The 22,620-nt window shown below is 38.9% G+C and overlaps 1 protein-coding gene across 1 annotated transcript in view; it reads left to right on the top strand.

Annotated features, from left to right (window-relative positions):
* Positions 1 to 22,620, top strand: part of CFAP299 (cilia and flagella associated protein 299) — a 441,174-nt gene that overhangs the window by 335,680 nt on the left and 82,874 nt on the right. Inside the window, exon 5 of the mRNA XM_036763718.1 lies at positions 12,283 to 12,425. Within this exon, the coding sequence (XP_036619613.1) occupies positions 12,283 to 12,425 (143 nt within the window). The remainder of the gene's footprint in view (positions 1 to 12,282; positions 12,426 to 22,620) is intronic.

The following is a 22,620-nucleotide window of genomic DNA, read 5'->3' as shown; positions in this document are numbered from 1 at the left end:
TTTTCTCTTCATATGAGAAAGCTTGCATTTTGTTCTGTTTTCTTATTCTTTTGACTTTCATTTAAGAATTCTTGTTGTATCCTATGGTCATTAATTTCCATTTGGCCTATTCTGATTTTTAGGGAGTTTGTTACTAGGGTGCCTCTTCAGTTAAACTGCTGGTCCTTTTTCCAAGTTTCTCCTCCATAGCTTTTATTTGTAATTTAAAAAAAAATTCTTGCATTATTTCTTTGGTGAATTCTGATTGTTCATGTGGGAAAGCTGTTTTTATTCTTCCTTCAAGGTTTTGATTTTAGGCGTTTTTGACTTATTCTCCTCTTACCAGTTTGTGTCTCTGTCATATCTGGCATCACCAAAGTCCTTTTTTGCTGTTTACTTATTTTTGTTTCTGAGGTTTCAGGGATTAAATTCCAAGTATTCTCTCTTCTGGGAATTATATCAAGTTGAAGTTTGTTTGCTCCTTTCCTTGGACTGGCATTTGGATCCATGCCTTCCACCATGAACACCAAATTCTTCTGTCCTGTGATCAGCCTTAGTTTAAGCCTTTTCCATTGTCTGAGGAGAAAGGGGAGGGAAAAAAAAGAAATGTAGAGACATTTTCTTTAACCCTCAGTTAAATCTGAGATTGCCATCCTCTGGTGTAATATACCTAGTTCAGGTCTTTTCCTTGGTGGGGTTGGAGGGAGGTGACTTTTTTTTTATTTACCTTGCTGTGATAGTAGTGACTAACTTAATTCAGATTACTGAGTAATAATTCAAAAAAGTAACATGGCCTTTTAATTAAATGTGCTGAGAGTTTCAATTAATGCTAAAGTTAACTTCATATTGACATATTTCTTTAGCTATATCTGCTGCATAAGAAAAATATAGATTGGGACATGGCACATCATTGTTATGAATAGAAAACGGTTTTCCATGTGTACACCTAATACTCTAGTGAATAAGCTATTCTATGAATGTGGAACTGAGTCAAGGGTTTTGTAATAATCAACAAAGGCAATATAAATGTTGCAGAGCTTCTGGGCAGCTTATTTAACTCTTAATGAATCAATAAACAGTTGTTCTTTAAACCCCTAGAACTGTTTGGAACAAACTTTTTGCTCCTCAACTAATATTTTATTTTTCGCTATGCAAATGCTTTGTATAAAATACATAAATACTTAATAGGCCTGTAGTTTAACAAGTCAGTAGTGTTTTCATCTTTTGATAATAGATGTGTGTTGCCTTCTTTTAAGATAGGTAGGAAGAGATTCACACCTGGGGGAAGCTGGTAAAGTACAATGCTGTAATGTTAATGGGGGTGTAAGATCTTCCCTGCCCATTAATAGGCCTCATGTGGAGCCCATTAAAGGAAGCTTGCTGATAGGAAGGCTTGCACACCTTTTGTTAATAACCTAATTAGGCAATGAGTCCGGTTGTGATGCCTCTGGCTCTGAGCTTATTAGCTAAAAGAGTATATATTGTGAGAGGTGAGCTTTTGCTTTGGGGGCTCACTTATGAGAAAGATGTTGGGATTCCCTGGTTGAGACTCTAAGTGGCCATATGTTCAGAACCCCCTGACTCCTCAGAGGTAAGGGCTCTCTCGATTCAGTGGTGGATGTAAGGCTTTGGTTTAGGCAGTAGAGCCCTATCTATTGGTCTTTATTTCTCTTCTCTGTATTTCCTCTGTCTGTAGTTTATGTGATTAAAAAGATTGTTGACCCCTGAAACAGTTGTCTTTCCTAGTACAGCAGACAAAAGAACCTGCACTAGCAGCCATCCTGGGTATGCCAGTGTGGTTGCCGTTACAGATGCATTTTGGGCTCTAAAAAAACCCTTTGTTCGATTGGTTTAACATTGAATTTGAAAATTATTTTAAGTAGTCCAGTCGTTTTGTCATATTAGCATGGGCCAAGCATGAATAATTAATTATCTCTTTAATCATTTAAGTCTTTATTTGTATAAAGAATGCTTTGTAACTCTATTCATGTAATTCCTGAGTGTCTCTTGGTAGGTGGAACATAGTTATTTTGAATGGATTCTGTTTTTCCACTTTTCCTTTGTGGGTTTTGTTGGCAATATACAGAAAGGCTTTTGATTTTTGAAGCTTTACTTTATATTCTGCTACTTCACTGAGTTATTATTTCAATTAATTTCAGTTGATTCTCTGGAGTACTCTAAGTATTATTGGCAAAAGTGGTCATTTTTTTTTCTTTGCCTCTACTCACTTCCTCAATTTCTTTTTCTCATCTTACTGAAATAACTAGCATTTCTAGAACTCTACCAAATATTAGTGATAATAATGAACATCTCTGCTTTACCCTTCATCCCATTGTGAAGACCTCTGGAATTTCTCCATTAAAAGTAATCCTAGCTCTTGGTTTTAGCTGGGTGCTACATACCGCATTGTGGAAAAGTGAATTTATTCCTATTCTTTCAATGTTTATTTAAAAAGCATATATTTTTCAAAAGTATTTTTCTGCATGTATTGATAGAATCATTTGATTTGCTTTGTTTTTGTCATCTATATAGTGTAGTGTGTATTTAGCTTTCGGATCTGGCCACAGTGTTTAATATTTTTTATTAATATTTGCCATAGCTTGTGATTTTCTTCAGTGTTATGTCAGTATTCATTTAGAGATATTGGTCTGTTTTATTTATCCGCATTATCTCTGCTTGGTATCAGGATGATATGTGTACCATAGAAGGAGTTTGGTTGCATTCTTCTTTCGCTATTTTTTTTTTGCAGTCAGTTTATCTAATATTTAAGTTAATTGTTGTTTGGATGTTTGATAACATTTACTTTTAAGTCCTTGTGGGTCCTAATTCCTCCACCATTGTCCTCTTCCCTCAACCCAGGAGTTCTCTGTGTCTCATTCAATTTCTTTTTCTGATATTGGGTGATTTGAATTTTCTATTTCTGATTCTGTTTTTTTTAATAAATATACATTCACTTAACCTTTTCATTTTTATTGGCCTATTATTTGGGCAGAATAATTTCTCACAATTTCCTTTATTCGTTCTTTATAATAATATGTAGTACTTTGAGATTTCCCAAACGCTGTACAGATATTATTTCATCTGAGCCTTACAAAAGCCTTGTGTAATAAGCGCTCTTATTATCCCAGTTTTGCAGATGAGAGAATATTGACTCCCTAGAGACGTTAGGTATTGGCTCCACTGGTAGAAACTTGGAATCATTAGGAATACTATATAACTTCCCCAGTGCAGTCTGGCATGCTGTCTTCCTTCTATTAAATCCTGAAGCTAATTCATTGCCTATCCCAGATATATGTAATGATACATTAATTCAGTGGTCTGACTATCTAGTTGTATGTCACAATATAGACAAGAGGCAAATGCATTTAGTTTTTCCTTCATGGAGTGTTAGCTTGATTATAACTAAATGACAGGATGTAACACAAATTCAACATGCCTCAAATTATAATCATTATCCTCCCTTCCTCCCCTGCTCTTCACCAAAAGTGAGTTAATCCTTACTTCCATATTTCTTTTATTGGTAGCACCATTCTGCCAATCAGTAAGGCTTAAAAGTCCATAGTTAGCTTTGCCTCCTCCAGTTAATCACCAATCTTTTTCATTCTTCCTTTGAAGTCTCTCTGGAATCTACCCCTTCCTTTCCATTTCCACTGCTCTTACTTTAGTCTAGTTTCATCTCATCATGCTTGGTCTATTGTCATAGCCTCCTAAGTGGTCTTCCTTCCTTTAGAGTCTCTCTCCCACTCATTTCAATGGCTGTCAAATCAATCTTTCTAAAACTTTACATTGGTGTTTTCTTTTCCTTGCTCATAAACTTTCAGTGACTACCCACTGACTCCTGGAAAATTTGCATTATATCCCCAGTCCATCTTTCCATCCTTATTTTCCATACATGAACCCTTCATCCAGCTGGATGACTCTATTCATATCCCAAGCAAGATGTGTGCTTTCCTGCCTCAGTAAAGATAGTCTTTATTGACTGACTGATTAATTGAAGTATGCCTATGTTAGCTACTTCACACACCTAGGAAAAGTGATATAAAATATTCAGTCTAATAAAAAACAACTTCTACCTCCCAGAAATCCTTTCATCTATCTACAATCCAAAATTAAAATGGCTTATTCAAATAAGAATGCTATACAAAGTAAAAACTAATAAAAATAGTGTGATGCTTATATAAAGTCACAAGCCAATCCTTAATATTGCTCTTTCACCAGGATCAGATTTTGAGGATATACATACATACATACATACATACATACATACATACATACATACATACATACATACTGATAAAAGGAAGAATTCAGTAGCCTTTCTGAGAAACCAAATTCTCAGAAATACACCAAACGAGATAAGTCTATAGATTATATCAATCACAATTGGCTTCAAAGCAAACATATGAGAAGGCCTTACTTATCTCCCCTTATTTGCAGATTTGGGAAACTAATGAATATAAAGCACTGTATACAGATTTTTCAATAAGTTGGTTATTTTTACTAAACTATTTTGCTCCTCTTAAGAGACTGCTTTTGCAGAAAGGAAAGGGGCACTAGATACATTGAGAAATGTAGGTGCTGTATGTAAGATACAGAAATAATTTTATAATTTATTTTAAAGGATACTTAGCTTACAAAGTTTTCCCCCAAAAAGATTTTCCCAGAGTTTTTAAGATTTCTAAAATGTTACATTTAAGCAATATTTCTTTAAAAAAACCGAGAATTGATTTATGAAACCATTTCTCTTCAGAAATAGACATCTACAAAATAAATAAAATAATCTCTACTACAAATGAATATTTTTGCAGATAAGAATTATTTACTTTATTTTTTTCTATTAGCATACTTTCAGTCTGTCTCAGACAGATATTTAAGAAACTCAGCATATTTTGACTTTGGTCACACTCCTGAAATAGATATTTAATTTCCAAACATGTTCCTTAGTGTGTTTAAAAAAATTACTTTGGCTTCTCTCTCCATACATTTCCCTTTCAGTAAGGATCTTGTCTACATCTCCTCATTAATGTTTGGCAAGAAATGTCAGGCAACATGGGATATAATTGCTCCTCACAAGCTTATGAATTTGTATTATATTCCACATCTGGGGAAAGACAATCAACGAGAGATCTACATGAAATAGTAATACACTAAATTTCCCATCACTTTATTTTCCCCAAAAACATGAAATGCAATGAAAAAATGCTCCAAGCTGAGGTCCCAGGGTACTAAAGTGAAGGCCCAGAGAGTACCCTTTCCTCAGTGTCAGGGGATTCCACTTTTAACGTAAAGAATATGTTTGTCTTCAAATGCAGGGTTTTCCTGAATTGCTAATTTTCTGGTAAAGTCCAGTGTTTTTCTAATTTGTTTAGTATCTAAAGATGTTGGGAATGTACGTCTTTGAAGCTTTTCTCCTATCACCATTGCATCATCTTTCATTCCCAAGTGAAAGTACCAAGGATAGTTTTCATTTGATAGGTTAGAAATGTAAAGATACAGAGTAATGTTTCTAGGAAATACCAGACCTATGTTCCTAATGGCCTCCTGTCCCTCATAAAACAATATTGTAATTTGTTATTATTGCTTTATACATTAACTTCTAGTCAATAAATTTTTTATTAAAATTGAATTTCTCTTGCTAGAAAAATAAGAATTCCTTTGGGCCCTGAATTGTGTTGTTGTCCGATTACGGGATCTTTATATCAGTCATTTATATTAAATTATAATGAGTAAATGTTAAAATGTCATAGAATCATTTAAAAATTAACGGGATTTCAAAGGATGTGGGATATGGGCAGCTAGGTGGTACAGGGGATAGAGTGCTGGGCCTCAAGTTAGGAAGAATCATCTTTCTGAGTTCAAATCTGGCCTCACCTACTAACTATGTGACCCTGGACAAGTCACTTAACCCTGCTTACCTTAGTTTCCTCATCTGGAAAATGAGTTGGAGAAGGAAATGGCAAACCACTAGAGTATCTTTGCCAAGAAAACTCCAAATGAGGTCACGAAAAGTTGGATGTGACTAATGAGTCCACAACAACAAAAGGACATAGATTTAGAACTGAAAAGAATTTGAGGGATCACCAAGTCCAGCCTTCTCATTTGTCAATTTAATGATTAGATCAAGGACCACTTGCTGCACAGATTGTTTTCCCCAGTATCTGTTTGTCTTCAAATTTGAGCTACATTGGTTATGTTTGTGCAAGAACTTTCTTTAATTTTACATAAGCAAAATTGTGCAGTTTATTTGGTGGGAATTTCCAAAAATGTGCATTTTTGAAGCTTTTCTTCAGTCCTCATTGCATCCTTTTACATTCCAGACTGAAAGTACCCAGTATCATTGATCTATCATTAACTCTTCCCCTCCCTAGCTATGGGTCTGTATGGTAATTTATTTCTCGTTCCTCTATTCCATATGCATATATTTGTGTGTATGTGTACATATATACATATACACACATTTGGTATTATTTTGGTGTATTGTGAGATACTTGTCTCTATACAAAGGATGGATGGATGGACAAACAGACAAGTCTATACTTCTTCTAGAATGCTTTCTAGTTTCCCCCAGAAGTTTTTGTCTAATAGTGTGTTCTTATAAGTAACTGAGATCTCTGGGCTTATCTAATATGCTGCTCTGTTCATTTGTTTGTATAGTTTGTGAATTATCTGTTCCAGTTATTGACTGCTCTATTTTTAACCAGCACCCTTTCATCTTGGTGACTATTGCTTTGTGATATAGCTTGAGATCTGTGTTTGTTTTCTTTAATTCCTCTTGAAATACCCCTCTTACCCGCCCCATACCTTTTTCAGCTTTCTTTTGTGTGACATCTCATTTGTGTATTTTTGCTTCCATTAGAGGACAACCTTCTTGAGGGCAGGTACCATCTTTTTCCTATTTGTACCCTCACCTCTTAGAACAGCACTGCACTTGATGAATGTTTATTGACTTGAAATTCTAACACTGTTAGAGAAAGCCACTAGACTCAGCCGGGTCCTCACTATTTTTTTTTTTTTTGCTATTTCATTGACTGACTCCTGCACACCAGAGCAGCTATCCTTGTGGTTGCCCATTCTCCTTCTCCCCTGCTACTTTGCTGAGACAGTTAAGAAAATACATTTTGTGTTCCCTTTTCTCCCTACTCCCAAAACCCTTTTATACCATCCTCCATTCTCTCTTCCACTGTTCCAGTCTAATAATAAGAAGCTGCCATTCTCCTTTCCAAGCCTAGCTTCTTTCTCCGTGTGCTTGATTCTCTACCCTTCTATCCCCTCAAGGGTGTTGTCCACTCTCTCATTACCACTCTTGCCCTCCTTTGATTTCTCCTCAGATCCATTATTTCTTTCTCTGCTACCTACCTAGGTATTCCTCATCCTTCATTAGCTCCTATTTCATCCTGCCATCACCTCAAGCTCTCATACTCTATGTCTTCTCCCTTTTACCACAAAATTCATAGAGAGTTGTCTATGCATGTTGTCTTCATTTTCTCATTACTCACTCACTTCCCAGCCCCGTGAAGGCTGGCTCCTAAATCCACATTCCTGCTTAAACGGCTCTCTCCAATATTACTAATGACCCTAGCTAGAATCAAGACCCTGAGCCTGTCTTATTTGTGTGCATCTAAAGATCATGATGTTACTGTAAAGTCCACTAAGTGGACTTAGGTATTGAAAACCTGGTGGAAAGAAACAAGTCCATGACTAGGAGAAATGTCTGATCCAACAGGAAAATATACTTCCTCTGTTCAGCTTGAAGTATCTGTTCCTAGAACGTGCCAATTATAACTCACTTACCGTATCCTACTATGTCTTCCTTAATCTCCTAATTCTGTCCCTCTCTTCCCCAGAATTGTATGCTCACAATTTCTCTTAATTTTTTTCAACTTTCTAATTATAAAAGACTTGGTCCTCAGTTTATCCTTAAGGTACCTCAGTGAGAATGTAAAGGGAAAACCTTCAAATGCAAACTAAACATTCCCCCTCTTAGAAGAGGTAGGGCCCAACAATTGGGAAATGACTGAACAAGTTGTGGTATATGAATGTAATAGAATACTATTGTGCTATTAAAAATGGGGAAGATATGGACTTCATAATAACCTGGAAAAACCTCCACGATATAATGCTGAGTGAGTGGAGCAGAACTAGGAGAACATTATACAAAACCATAGATATATGGATTCTGTGATGACTAACCCTGATAGACTTCACTCTTCTCAGCAATACAAGGTGCAAAGACAACTCCAAAGGACTCGTGATGGGAGAGAGCTATCTACATCCAGAGAAAGAACTATGGAGTCTGAATGCAGACTGAGGCTCTCCTATTTTTTTGCTCTCCTATTTTTTTTCTTCAGGTTTTTTTTTTCCTCTTGTTTTTGTTTTATTTTGTTCTTTCTCATAATTCATTCCATAAATTGGTCATAATTCTTCTTTACAACTTGCCTATTGTGTAAATAAGTTCAATGCGAAGTTATATGTAGAAGATATATCGGATTCCATGCCATCTTGGGGAGGGAAGGGGGGCAGGGGGAGAAGAAAATCTGGAACTCAAAATCATGTGGAACTGAGTGTTGTAAACAAAAAATAAAAAATCTTAATAAAAAAACTTAAGAAATGAAAAATTGTTTTTTACATGTAATTGGGGAAAAAATAAAATAGTAAATAAAAATAAATCATTTGATGCTTTAAAAAAAGAGGTAGGACAGTAGTTCAACAGTCTGTAATGAAGTCAGAGGTGTGGATTTGCTTCCAGAGTAGAAACTGCATTTGTAATTCTGCTGCTAGCCAATCATCTACAGAAAATTCCCACAGGAGTATAAGAGTTGAGACTGAACTGAAATGGGTCCCCATGAGGCAAAATGGGGCGGCTTCCTGAGAGCACCCAGGGGCTTTTGAGCCAGCAAAGATTTGTTGAAGAGGAGATGCCTGAAGTTTTGAGGGAGGCCGTGGGAAGAGCTGTGGCCCTTATTTAAAGAGCTTCATTGGACTCTGCTGAAAGGGGCCACTCCAGGTAAAGAGAGACAGAGCTCAGCACGTTCCAGCCAAGCCCCTGACTGAGGGTAGGGAAGAGCAGGTCGAGGAACCTTGGCCAACAGACCACCAAGCCCTGAGAAGAGCCTAGCCCAGTCCAACTAAAGCATCAGAGGCCTCAGCCAGCAGCTACTGTCCAGTGGCAATGCAGCCTGCTGGCTCAGGCCAGCAGAAGCCAAAATAAAAGATAATGTCCAGTGTTCCTCACGTGACATGAGAGTGTTTAATCTTTCTGTTTGTGATTTAAACCTCCTTGACCAGGCTAACTCTTGTATTTTGTCTTGCATTCTAAGAAATAATAATAATAGTAAACTATTTTTAAAAGAAACATAACTTTGTTGTGTCTTGACAAAGACACGTTAAAGCAAACAAGGTCATAAAGACATTGCTGAAATCATCAAGAATTTGGCAAGTTGGTTGGAGATGAAGAGGGAGGGGGTGGCGATTCTGTTGGCACTATTTTAAGATGTGTAGAGAACCAGATGGAGGGAGCTTTGCATACTTGCTAGAGTTTGTTATACTATAATTGCAAAATCTGCTTATTCATGGCCTCTCTCTCAGTGGCATGGTCTTACCTCCAAGGAAAAGTTTTTTTTTCTCAAAGCAGGACTATGCCTACAGTGTTGGGAGTTAATGTATGTGGAATGTATATGGAAAGTGTATCTAGTATATTAATCTTTCTGATTATTCTGGAGACTTAATCATATCCGGAAGTTGCTGATTCATGCAAAATTAAGCTCAGATTTTATTGTTTGAAAACATCTGTAAATGATTCCTTTTTGCACTCTCAGGCTCTGGAGAATGGAGTAGGGTGCTGGTTAAGATAAATGAAATTGGGATATTGCATTCATATCTCACATAAAATGTGGAAAGAAAACAAAAACACCTGAATTTATAGGTAGCAAAAGTGAAACCACAGACTCTTTGAAGTGTGTTCATAACAACATTTTAAAAAATAACCAATTTTTTAAATAAAAATGTTTGTAAGAAGCTAGCACAGGACCAGCTCCCCTCAGCCCAGAGACAGACAGATTGATTCATCCTCCAAGACATAGTCACTCAATAAAACATCTTAAGTGCCAGGCCCTTTGCTGAGCTCTGGGGATACAAAGAAAGAGAAAGATAATCTCTTCCCTCAAGGAGCTCACAGTCTAATGAAGGGGCCAACAGGCAAATAACCATGAACCAACAAGCCATTTACAAGATACATTGGACATAATCAAAGAGTAAAAGCCCTGGAATTTAGAAGTATCTAGAACGACTTCCTGTAGAAGATGAGATTTTAGCAGAAATGTGGAGGGAGGGCCACTCTAAAAATGGAGTACCTTGTTTGAGGAACAGCAAAAAAAAAAAGCCAGTGTCACTAGGTTGAAGTGGGGAACAGAGGGAGGTACAGGGTAAAAGGATTAGGTAGACAGATTATAAAGGGTTTTGAATGCCAAACAGAGGATTTTCTCTTTGATCCTGGAAGTGATAGCGAACCAGTGGATTTATTGAAGTAGGAGGTAACTTGGTTGGACCTGTGCTTTAGGGGGATGATTTTGACAGCTGTTTAGAGGATGAACTGGAGTGGGGAGAGACTTGTGGCAGGCAAACCAACCAACAGGCTATCAAAATAGTTCACACTTGAGGTGATAAGCACCTGTACCAGAGTGGTGGTTGTGTGAGAGGGGGGGAAAGGGGACATATTTGAGAGAGATCATGCATTTAAAGTCAATGGGCCTTGGCAACAGATTGGAGATAAGAGGGTAAGAGTGAGGAGCCTAGGTGACTGGGAAGATGGTATTGCCCTGGACAGTAATAGGGAGATTTAGAAGGGGGAGGATTTAAGGGGAAAGATAATGAATTCAGTTTTGAACATGTTGAGTTAAGCTGTCTAGAGTTTATCCAGTTCAGGATGTCTAATTGGCAGCTGGAGATGCAAGACTGGAAATCAGCAAGAGTTTAGGGATGCACAAATAGCTTTGAGAATTATCAGCATAGAGATGATAATTAAATCCATTGAAGCTGATGAGACCCCCAAGTGAAAGAGTCTAGAGGGAAAAGAGGGCCCAGAACAGTTTTGGTGGATACCAGAATGGACTTCAAAGAGCCAAAGGAAATATCATCCTCACCTCTTTGCTCTGTGATGCACACCGTGTCTCTGTCTAGTCTAGGACACTGCCGTCTTCTGGTTTTCAGTCTTCTATCTGAATACTCCTGTCGTCTTTTTGAGATCATCTTTCTCCTGCCTACTAAACATCACCCAGGCCCTCTTCTATAAATAAAAACTTTCTTCTGGGCACATAAAATGAATGGAAACACGGAAGACCAAAAATGCAACGACAAAGTACAAACTACAATGACTTTCTTCTGCATCTAAACTATGTGATTGGCTCTACTGGCAGCCTGGTCATGCCTAAGGGGCTTTACAAAGCTACAGAATTTCAGTTTGCGAGATGGAGCTAGAAGAGGATGAGTCAGGTCCCTGAGAGGAAGTGTCTGGGGGGAGGAAAGGGGAGAGAGAAGATTTTCTCTTCCTCCTTGTTGATGGTGTCATCAAACAGACTGAACCAGTGGATAGACAGTGTATCCACTATGGAGCAGAAAGACACATAAAGGACAGATAAATACAGAGGCAAAAGTGGCCGCTTCAGAGAGAGTGGCCACTAATGGTGTCAGGGGAGTGTCAGCTATGAAGTCAAGGCTGAGTGAGATCCTAGGAGCCCAGAGGAATGACCTGCCCAGCAGAACTGCATTCAAGAGGAGAACTGTGAAAGTACCCCTAGGTCTTAGAGGACCAGGAGCTATGTGAGTTACCCTTTGCCCCACGTGTATCTTATACACGTGCTTCAGTCCCAGGGGACTTAAAATTTGACCCCACTCTTTACATAGACACTTTTCTGTGCCTTAGCACAGACTAGTTCTCCAAGTAAAGAATCTCATCTCATCCTCTTGGAATGCCTAATACTCTCTTCCTCTTCAAATTTGATTGTATTTACCCATCTGTGTCTGTGTATCTTGCCAGCGATATTTGACCACGTTGAGAAAAGAGACTTTTTTTTTTTACATAACAGAACTAACTAAATGTTGATAAAATTGAATGGAATGTGGAAAAGAATGAAAAGGCACATTTAAGTTGGTGCAGTCTGCACCTAAAGTGCGGATAACTACGTTGTTTAATCATAGACCTATTGCAGTTCCATGATTGAGAGAAATAAATATATTGAACATTTGTTCAAATAGAATAGGATATTATTTTTATTGATTTATTTTCTCTACATTTCTGCTCTCTTTCAGTCTATAATCTTCATTCGTGACCGAAATGCTCATGGTCAGGAGCTGTCTGGCTATATTGACTATGCACACAGGCTTAAGATGGAAGATTTCGAGGTCTACTTCACTGGAAAAAGAAAACTGCTTCCAAGGCCCACAGATTTGAGGTGAGTTACCTGCTATTTCTTATTCTATTATCTGTTAAAGAAGGGAAGAGATTCCCATTCTCTTCATTTTAAGTGGAAAAATACTTATGCTTGATTTGAATTATTTGTTGTAGGTTTTCCATTAATAAGGGGGCATATGTTTATTTCTCAGATTTAATATGTAACTATCACACCGTGAAATCTTTAACTTCAGTAGTTTTTTTTTTTCAACATGTAAACGCTCTGCTGCTAGCCTCTGGGCCATAGACTGGAGGCAGCCCCCAGGCATGATGCCTCTGACACCTGCAGGATCCTCCCAGGTCAAGACTACTATGACAGAAAAGAGATTTGTTTTTAGCTTGTTTGGCACTAACTATATCCAGGCACTGAGAGAGCCTCAGAACATGTTACCTTTACTGACCTCAAGCTCATCCAGCTGTAATATTGCAGGGGCAGAGAAAAGGCCTCATGCTGCTACACTAACTTAGCCAGTCCTGTCCTTTCTGTGACCATAAGGCCTATTGAGCTATGAGTAAACCAGTCTCTTAGGGTGTGACTGCTTTATATTATCTGAGTCTTAAAAAAATTCCTGCTCAGCAAACATCTTACTTTGTATGAAAAAAAAACAGCTACCTTCTAGTAAATGTACAACTTGGGCTTAATCACTGGTACATTAAAAAATAAGACACAAGAACTTTTGAAATGCAGTAAGAGCGAAAGAGCAATACATTTGGTAGAGATTGATGGTCAGTCAGGTAAGCAGGAAACATTTATTAAGTGCCTGCTGTGTCAGGCACTGTGCCAAGCACAGGGGATACAAAGAAAGGTAAAAAAAAAATAGCCCCTGCTCTCAAGTAGCTCATAATCTGAAGGGGGAGACAATATGCAAATAACTGTGTACAGACAAGCTATAGAGAGAATAAATTGAAAATAACCAACAGAGAGAAGACACTAGAAGTAAAGGAGGGGGGGACAATTTTAGCTGGGGCTTCAAGGAAGCCAGGAAGTAGAGAAAGAGGTGGAGAGATTCCAGTGAAAATACCTGAAGTTGGGAGGTATAATGTCATCTTCTAGGAACAGCAAGGAGGTCAGTGTCCTTGGATCAAAGAGTACAATGCGGGGTACAGTGTATAAAAAGATGGAAGTGGGGCAGGTGGAATGCCAAGCAGAAGATTTTATACTTGATCCTGGAGACAATAAGAAATATTTATGGAGCAGGGGAGAATAACAAGGTTAGACCTGTATTTTAAGAAGATCACTGAATTGTTACTTAATTTATGGAATTAAGGGTACTTCAGTGTGGTCATTCTGGGTCTACTGGGGGGCAGGCATACTCAGTTATTTAGATACTCACCAGGAAAGACCATGATGGCAACAAGTACAGAGTAATGCTCTAAGCGTATTTTAATAAGATAGAGAGTACAAAGGCCAACAGTGAAGGGATGCAGAGGCAGGAGGCATGAGCACAGGGGTTGGGGTGTTGGATGGGGCAGGCATCATGGGGAAGAGAATGGGAAAAGATAGTCACTTATGGATTGGATTTGGGAGCATTCAGGCATCATGGCCCCATAGTAGATGGAGAAATGCTCAAGGGGCAGGAGTTTGGGGTCTCATTTTCTAGGATTTTGGTGGGAGACAGACTAACTCTTTATCTCTGCTACCATAGTGTTAGTTCATTAGCATATCCACATCATCTTAAAGTTTTCAGCAACATCTGGTGTTCTGGAGGGTCTTACTGCAGATATCTGGAGCTTTTCAGGTATTTACAAACCAGGAGCATTGATAGGACCAAGGGGCTCTTACAGCAAGACCTAGCTGGCTTCCCCAGATTTAATACATAGTCTCAGGATGTGGTTTAAGTTAATTTATGAGACAGTTTTTAAGTCAACATCATGCTTTCTTAATCTATGGGACCGTCTGTAAGTGACTTCAGGTTTCCCCTTTCAATCTCACTTCTTATTATTGTTAACTTTATATTGTTGCTGTTCAGTCGTTTTCATTGGTGGTCTGACTCAAATAGGACCCCATTTAGGGTTTTCTTGGCAAAGATACTAGAGTAGTTTGTCATTTCCTTCTCTAGCTTACTTTACAGATTAGGAAATTGAGGCAGACAGGGTTAGATGACTTGCCCAGAGTCATACAGCTAGTAAATGTCTAAGGATGGATTTGATCTCAGGAAGATGAGTCTTATAAATTTGCTATACTAACTAGAAGGGAGGCGGATGGTCGGGGGGACCAGAGTGAGGTACCATTTTAATGCAATGACTTTGGCAGCTGAATAGAGGATGGACTGGAATGGAGAGAGACTTGTGGCAGGCAGACACACCAGCAGGCTACTGCAGTAGTCTAAGGGTGAGGTGGTGAAGAAATAGTTTTATAATAGGGAATAGTTTTGTTAGTAAGAAGACAGAGGAATGTCTGATATTCTCACAAGCTATTCTTTTCATCACTAAAACATGAATGAGAATGCAATAACTGATTGACTGGCTAGTTTCCATTAACATGGAGCCTAATGTCTGGAAATCTCTGGGACTGGGAATCCCTGGGAATAGGAATTCTGGTCATCTCTCCAAGCAAGAACAAATTCTGTGTTATGGATGTATAAGGGTGGAGGGTCAATTCAGCCAATCGGGTCAATCACCACACCTCCCTTCACTTAGTGCTGAAACCTTTGCCAGGTGAGAACACATATTGATTTAATTAATCAGAGGTATGATCAAGATGTAGATGCCTTTATTGACTAAATCAAAGGCTTTATCCTACCCTATTGGACTTGTACAAATCTGGTGAGCTATTTTAGAATTGGAGGTTTGAAGTTCTAGTAGCTTAGTGTGGAAGCCTTCTGGTAAGAGTGTTTGGGCCAGGCTTGGGTCCTCTAAGGTCCTGATGCTGCTTTCTTGGGGTACCAAGTGTTGTGTTGTTCTAGGATCTCAGAGTAAGCTCAGGTAGGGTATCTGTAAATTTTTAGTGCTCTCCAAGTAGTCTGATTGCTGTTTCCTGGTCTGAGTTCTCTTGATAACACAGCTATGGTCTTGCCCCAGGTTTGAGTGCCTCTGGACTCAGCCCTTATCAGCCAGGTGAAAAACTCTACAGGTTCACAGTGACAGAACTATAGGTTCACCTTTAATCTGGGCATTTCTTGCCTTCTTATTCTACAGCAAGTTTCATACTGGGCTTGTGACTGGAACTGAAGAAACCCTTCTCTACTTCTGAGGTCAAAGATAATCACTAATTAGCTATTAAGTACCTACTCTGTGCTAAGAAAAGAGGCAAAGACAGTTCCTACTCTCAAGGAACTTATAATCTAAGAAGTGAAACAACATACAAGCAAATATATACAAAGCAAGGTATACACAGAATAAATAGGAAATAATCAACACAAGAATTAAAGGTAGGCTTCCTGTGGAAGGTGGGATTTTAGTTGGAACTTAAAGGAAGTCAGGGAGGTGAGTAGTCCGAGCAGAGGAGTTAGAACATTCCAGGTCTGGGGGACAGCCAGAGAGAATGCCCAGAACCAAGAGATGGAGGATCTTGTTTGTGGAACAGCCAGGAGATCAGTGTCATTGGATCAAGAAGATGGGGAAGGCAAGAGGGACCAGGTTATGAAGAGCTTTGAATGCCAAAAAGATAATTGGAGGTAATGAGCCATTTGAGTTCATTGATTGGGGGCAAGGGGTCATAGCGACATGAACAATCACTTTAGTGACTAAATGGAGAATGGACTGGTGTGGGAAGAGACTTGAGGCAGCAGCTGTTCTAATAGTCCAGACATGAGGTGATGAAAGCCTGCATCAGGATGGGAGCAGTGTCAGAGGAGAGAAGGGGGTGTATTTTAGAGATATTGAAAAACATTAAATTGACAGGCTTTGGCAACATATTGGATATGGTAGGTGAGAGATAGTGAAGAATTCAGGATGACTCCTAGAGAGTAAGCCTGAGAGTCTGGGGGGGGGTGTTGCCCACTACAGTAATGGGGTACGTGGGGAGGAGGGTTTTAGCGGGGAAAGATAATGAGTTCTATTTTAGACATAATTCATTTAAGATATCTCCTGGACATCCAGTTCTGGATGTCTCAAAGACAGTTGGAGATCCAAGATTTTTAAAGCACAGCAGAGTTTAGGGCAGGATAAGGTAGATTTGGGAATCATTGGCATAGAAGTGATATTAAATCCATGGGAGCTGAGATCACCAAGCGAGGTAGTAAAGAGATAGAAGACAAGAGGGCCCAGGACAGAACCTTGTGGTTATTCCCCTCGTGAGAGGGTGTGATCTGATTGAAGATCCAGAAAATGAAACTGACAGTAGGTCAGATGGGCAGGATGAGAACCAGGAGAGTGGTGTCCTGAAAACCTGGAGAGGAAAGAGTAGGAGAAAGGAGAGAGTAATCAGCAGGTTCAAAAGCTGGGAACTGTGCAAAGATAAAATTGGAAGCTGATTATAAGGGATTAAAAAGAGATTTAGAGGAGAGGAAGTGGAAGCATCCATTGTAGATGGCCTTTTCAAGGAATTTAGCTGTAAAAGACAAAAGAGAAACAGGATAATAGTGAGCTGAGATGGAAAGCTCAAGTGAGGATTTGGACTTGACTGCTCCTCACTTTGTCACACCACCCTTAGGTACAGGTTCTCTCTCCAGCCCATCCCGGGTCTGTTAGTCAGAACTGAGAGTGAGCAACAGAGCTGCCACCTATTCCTGCATCCTTCCAAAATGTTAGGGCATCTCTCAGTCTAGGACCTCTTCTTGCCCTGCTGGCACAGCCTTAGCCCTCTTTCAGTTCCTACTCTGGCCTTCATGGTCACTCCTGGTTGAACTCCTCCCCAGTGTTACTCTATGTCCTTATGCCAACCTGGCCTAGAAAAATGACTCACTGCAATATTGGGGGGTGAGGGGAGGTGTGCATTTACCAATCATTACTCACCATAGTGTTGTTCTAGATCTTTGTGGAGGAGTTATGGGGAAGAATACATCTGTACCACTTTCTGCTCCTCCACCATCATTACTTGTCTCTCAAGATGATCATCCTGATATATTGGTCTGACCCTGGCCCTTTTCTGCTCAATGAACTCTCCTTCATTATTATTGCACTGTTCGCCAGTTCACGATTATCTCCAGAATCAGATTTAAAGTCCTCTATTTGGCATTTAAAGCTCTTCATAATCTTGCCTCTTCCTAAAGTTCCTGTCTTCTCACACTTGACTCTACAGTACAGCTACTCTACCCTACGTGTAGGTGTGTGATCAAAGCACTCTCCTTTCTCCATGCCTCTTGTCCCCAAGTCTGGAATGTTCTGCCCTGTCATCTCCACTCCTGCCTTCCTTCAACATTCAGCTCAAGACTCAGCCTCAAAAGGGGATTCTCTTGATCCTGCCCCATTCCCAGCTGCTTGCACCTCCCTTTTCAGATTGCCTTCCATCTACTCTGAAAATATCTTGTCCGTATCTAGTTATTTACACAGTGCCTCTCTTATTAGAATGACACTCCTTCAGGGTAGGGACCAGTTTTTCCTCCTCTATTTTTATACTACGAGCATAGAACTTTAGTAAGAACCTAATAAATGTTGTTTACTGACTCAGGCCTGGGAAGATTAAGTGCGTTCCTCTGGTCACACAGATAGTAAATGTCATGGGCGGAATTCAGACTCAGGTCTTCCTGGTTCCAAGTCCAGTGTTTGATCATGCCATGTTACCATTGTTGTCTCTCATTTCTCTTTACAGTTATCAAAGTAACTTTCTTTCTGGATCAACAGCGAAGTATATGTGTGTATGTGCGTATATTTGTGTATACACACGCATACATATATACACGTATGTGTGTATATATAGATGGATGTGCATATATACACACAACACACACATGTATTATCTGTGCCAGATAATGAGAAATCTCATCATTGGCAAGGATTAAGAACCCACTTAGAGGAATCCAATCTGTAATCAGAATTATAATGTGCAAAAAATGAAACAGAAGTTTTAACTAACCCATTTTACAATTCCATTGGGTCAAAAAGCTAATCCACAAATTAAAAATGGAATGTTTAACAAAACATAGATAATGATTATTGCTCCAGTGACCACATTCTTTGATTTCCCAGTTCTAGTTTTGAAACTTTCTTGTTGAGAAAGCAATTATTACATTAGAAAAATAAAAAGTATTGCTACCTTGATGGAATATGATTGCTTTGCAACATAAATAGAATATATGTATATTTAATTATACTATTTAGAGTCCTAATATTTTTAAACAAAAGTTGATTCTACAATAGCAGTCTAATCATAGTGGCAAAAAAGATAATAAATCGTCAGTACAATATGTACTGCAGGACCATACTTTGATCTTTCCTCATGAAACTAATTTAATTAATAAACCAATTAAATTAAACATAAACTAATAATTTTCTTCCAGTCTGATGAAGGGAATAGTTTCACAGAAAGGTCAGAACTTGTATAAACTGATATAGAGTGAAGTGAGCGGAATTAGAAGAGTTTGTTTCACTCAGCTATATATAAATGTGTGTAACAAGTTTTGTTTGTCTTTTCTCAATGAGTGGAGAAGGAAGTGGGAGGGAGAGAATTTGGATTTGAAATAAAATAATAATGAATTTCAAAAATCAACTTTAAAAGATGTATATGAAATGTGATATTTTTTTCAGGGAGATAATTTTACACCAACAAGGGTCTACCTAGTCTTAAATTCCTAATTATTTCTCCTAAATGGAGCAAAGTAAAGCTTCCAAATCAAAGAAGGTTAAGAAAATCATCTTATTAATTATTCAGCAGATTTGAATGACATAAAGGTGTGAGGGTCCACCAAAAAAACCCAAATGACCTCTATTATTCAATATTATACTAAAAATGTTAGATTTAGCAACAAGAGAAGAAAAATAAATTGAAGGAATTAGAATAGGCAATGAGGAAGCAAAACTATGACTCTTTGCAGATCGGATGATGTATACTTAGAGAATACTAGACAATCAATTTAAAAACTATTTGAAATAATTAACAACTTTAACAAAGTAGCAGGATATAAAATAAACCCACATAAATCATCAGCATTTATATGTACTACCAACCAAGTCCAGCAGCAAGAGATAGAGAAATTTCATTTAAAATAGCTGTAGACAATATTTGGGAGTCTCCCTGCCAAGACAAGCCCAAGAACACAATTATGAAACACTTTTCACACAAATAAAACTAGATCTAAACAACTGGAAAAATATCAGTTGCTCATGGGTAGACTGAGCTAATATAATAAAATGACAACTCTGCCTAAATCAATTTATTCAGTGCCATACTAATCATACTACCAAACTATTATAGAGCTAGAAAAAATAATAATTCATCTGGAAGCACAAAAGGTTAAGAATATCAAGGGAATTAATGGAAAAATGTACAGGAAGGTGGCCTAGCTGTACCAAAATCTAAATTTACATTATAAAGTAGCAATCATGAAAACTATTTAATATTGGCTATGGAATAGAGTGATGGATCAGTGGAATAGGTTTTGTACACAAGACATAGTAGTAAATGACTATAATAATCTACTGCTTAATAAACCTAAATACTCCAACTTCTAGAATAAGAACTACTATTTGAAAAAAACTGCTGGGAAAACTAGAAAACAGTATGGCAGAAACTAGGTGTAAACCAACATCTCATACCATATACCAAGATAAAGTCAAAATGGGTACATGGTTTAGACATAAAGGGTGCCACCATAAGCAAATAAGAGCAAGGAATAGTCTACCTGTCAGATCTACGGAAAAGGGAAGAATTTATGACCAAACTAGAGATAGTATTACTAGATGTAAAATGGATCATTTTGATTATACTAAATTAAAAACAAAACCAATGCAACCAAGATTAGGAGAGGAGAAAGCTAGGAAACAATTTTTAAAGCCAGTGTTTCTGATAAAGACATCATTTCTCAAATGTATAGAGAACTGAGTAAAATTTATAATAACACAAATCATTCTCCAATTGATAAATGGTCAAAGAATATGAACAGGCAGTTGTCAGGTGAAGAAATTACCTTATCTATAGTCTATATTGTTGATCTATAGTCATATGAAAAAATGCTCTGAATCACTATTGACTAGAGAAAGGCAACTCTGAGGTACCACCTCATACCCATCAGACTGGCTAATATGACAGAAAGGGAAAATGATAAATACTGGAGATGTGGGAAAATTGGGACACCAATGCATTGTTGGTGGAGTTGTGAACTGATCCAACCATTCTGGAGAGCAATTTGGGACTGTGCCCAAAGGGCTATAAAACTGTGCAAACCCTTTGATCCAGCAGTATGACTACTAGGTGTATATCCCAAAGAGATCATAAAAAAGGAAAAAGGACCTACATGTACAAAATATTTATGGCAGATATTTTTGTGGTGGCAAAGAACTGAAAATTGAGGGTATGCCCATCAATTGGGGAATAGCTGAACAAGTTGTGGTATATGAATGTATAGAATATTATTGTGCTGTAAGAAATGATGAGCTGGTGTATTTCAGAAATGGAGAGGGGGGGCGGAGCCAAGATGGCAGCTGGAAAGCAGGGACTAGTGTGAGCTCCCCACCAAGTCCCTCCAAAAACCTATAAAAAATGGCTCCGAACCAATTCTAGAACTGCAGAACCCACAAAATAGCAGAGGGAAGCAGGGCTCCAGCCCAGGACAGCCTGGATAGTTGCTGGGTGAGGTCTTTTGCGCATGGAGCGGAGCAGAGCCCAGCCCAGCGTGGGCGCGCAGACCAACCAGACAAGGAGCCTGGCAGAGTGGGCCCTAGTGCCCTGAATCAGTGAGCTGTGACAGTCGCCAGACTTCTCAAACCACAAACAGCAAAGACAACAGAGAAGACCTGCAGAACCCATAAAATAGCGGAGGGAAGCAGGACTCTAGCCCAGGACAGACTGAATGGTCTCTGGGTAAGGTCTATCCCACACAGAGCTGGGAGTGCATGGGCAGCGGGAATCCAACCAGACCAGGAGTCGGGTGAAGTGTGCCCTAGCGCCCTGAATCAGTGAGCTGCAGCAGTTACCAGACTTCTCAACCCACAAACACCAAAGACAACAGAGGTTAGTGGGAAAAGCTGCTGGGGACAGAGTGGAAGAAGGAGTTTGCAGTTTGGTCACCACTCCGGGGGCAGCGGAGGTGGGGCAGCTACAGAAGTACAACTACAGTTGCTTCTGGCCCCAGGCCCACCTGGTGGGAGGAATTAAGTGGCAGATCAGAGCAGGCGTGCACAGCCTGCTGAAGATCCCAGTCAGGTCCTGGCTGGTGGTTCTTGGGGAAGGAGGAGTGCTGGTGTGGCAGAGCTGGCACATCCCCCCAAGCTTGGAACATAGAACTCTTTACAAGCAGTCATACCCCGCTGGAAAAACTCAAGGGTCAAGTAAGTTGGCTGGGAACATGGCCAGGCAGCGAAAATGCACCCAGGTTCAGTCTCAGACTCTGGAATCTTTAGTGACAAAGAAGACCAAAACATACAGCCAGAAGACGTCAACAAAGTCAAAGAGCCTACAACAAAAGCCTCCAAGAAAAATGTGAACTGGTCTCAGGCCATGGAAGAGCTCAAAAAGGATTTGGAAAAGCAAGTAAGAGAAGTAGAGGAAAAATTGGGAAGATAAATGAGAAGGATGCAAGAAAACCACGAAAAACAAGTCAATGACTTGCTAAAGGAGACCCAAAAAAATACTGAAAAATATACTGAAGAAAACAACACCTTAAAACATAGACTCACTCAAATGGCAAAAGAGCTCCAAAAAGCCAATGAGGAGAAGAATGCCTTGAAAGGCAGAATTAGCCAAATGGAAAAGGAGGTCCAAAAGACCACTGAAGAAAATACTACCTTAAAAATTAGATTGGAGCTAGTGGAAGCTATTGACTTGGTGAGAAATCAAGATATTATAAAACAGAACAAAGGAATGAAAAAATGGAAGACAATGTGAAATATCTCATTGGAAAAACCACTGACCTGGAAAATAGATCCAGGAGAGATAATTTAAAAATTATTTTACTACTTGAAAGCCATGATCAAAAAAAGAGCCTAGATATCATTTTTCAAGAAATTATCAAGGAGAACTGCCCTGATATTCTAGAGCCAGAGGGTAAAATAGAAATTGAAAGAATCCACCGATTGCCTCCTGCAAAAGATCCCAAAAAGAAAACTGCTAGGAATATTGTAGCCAAATTCCAGAGCTCCCAGACCAAGGAGAAAATACT

Source organism: Trichosurus vulpecula, chromosome 6 (genome assembly GCF_011100635.1).
Source record: "Trichosurus vulpecula isolate mTriVul1 chromosome 6, mTriVul1.pri, whole genome shotgun sequence".
Taxonomy (NCBI): domain Eukaryota; kingdom Metazoa; phylum Chordata; class Mammalia; order Diprotodontia; family Phalangeridae; genus Trichosurus; species Trichosurus vulpecula.
This window is presented reverse-complemented; position numbering and strand designations above follow the sequence as displayed.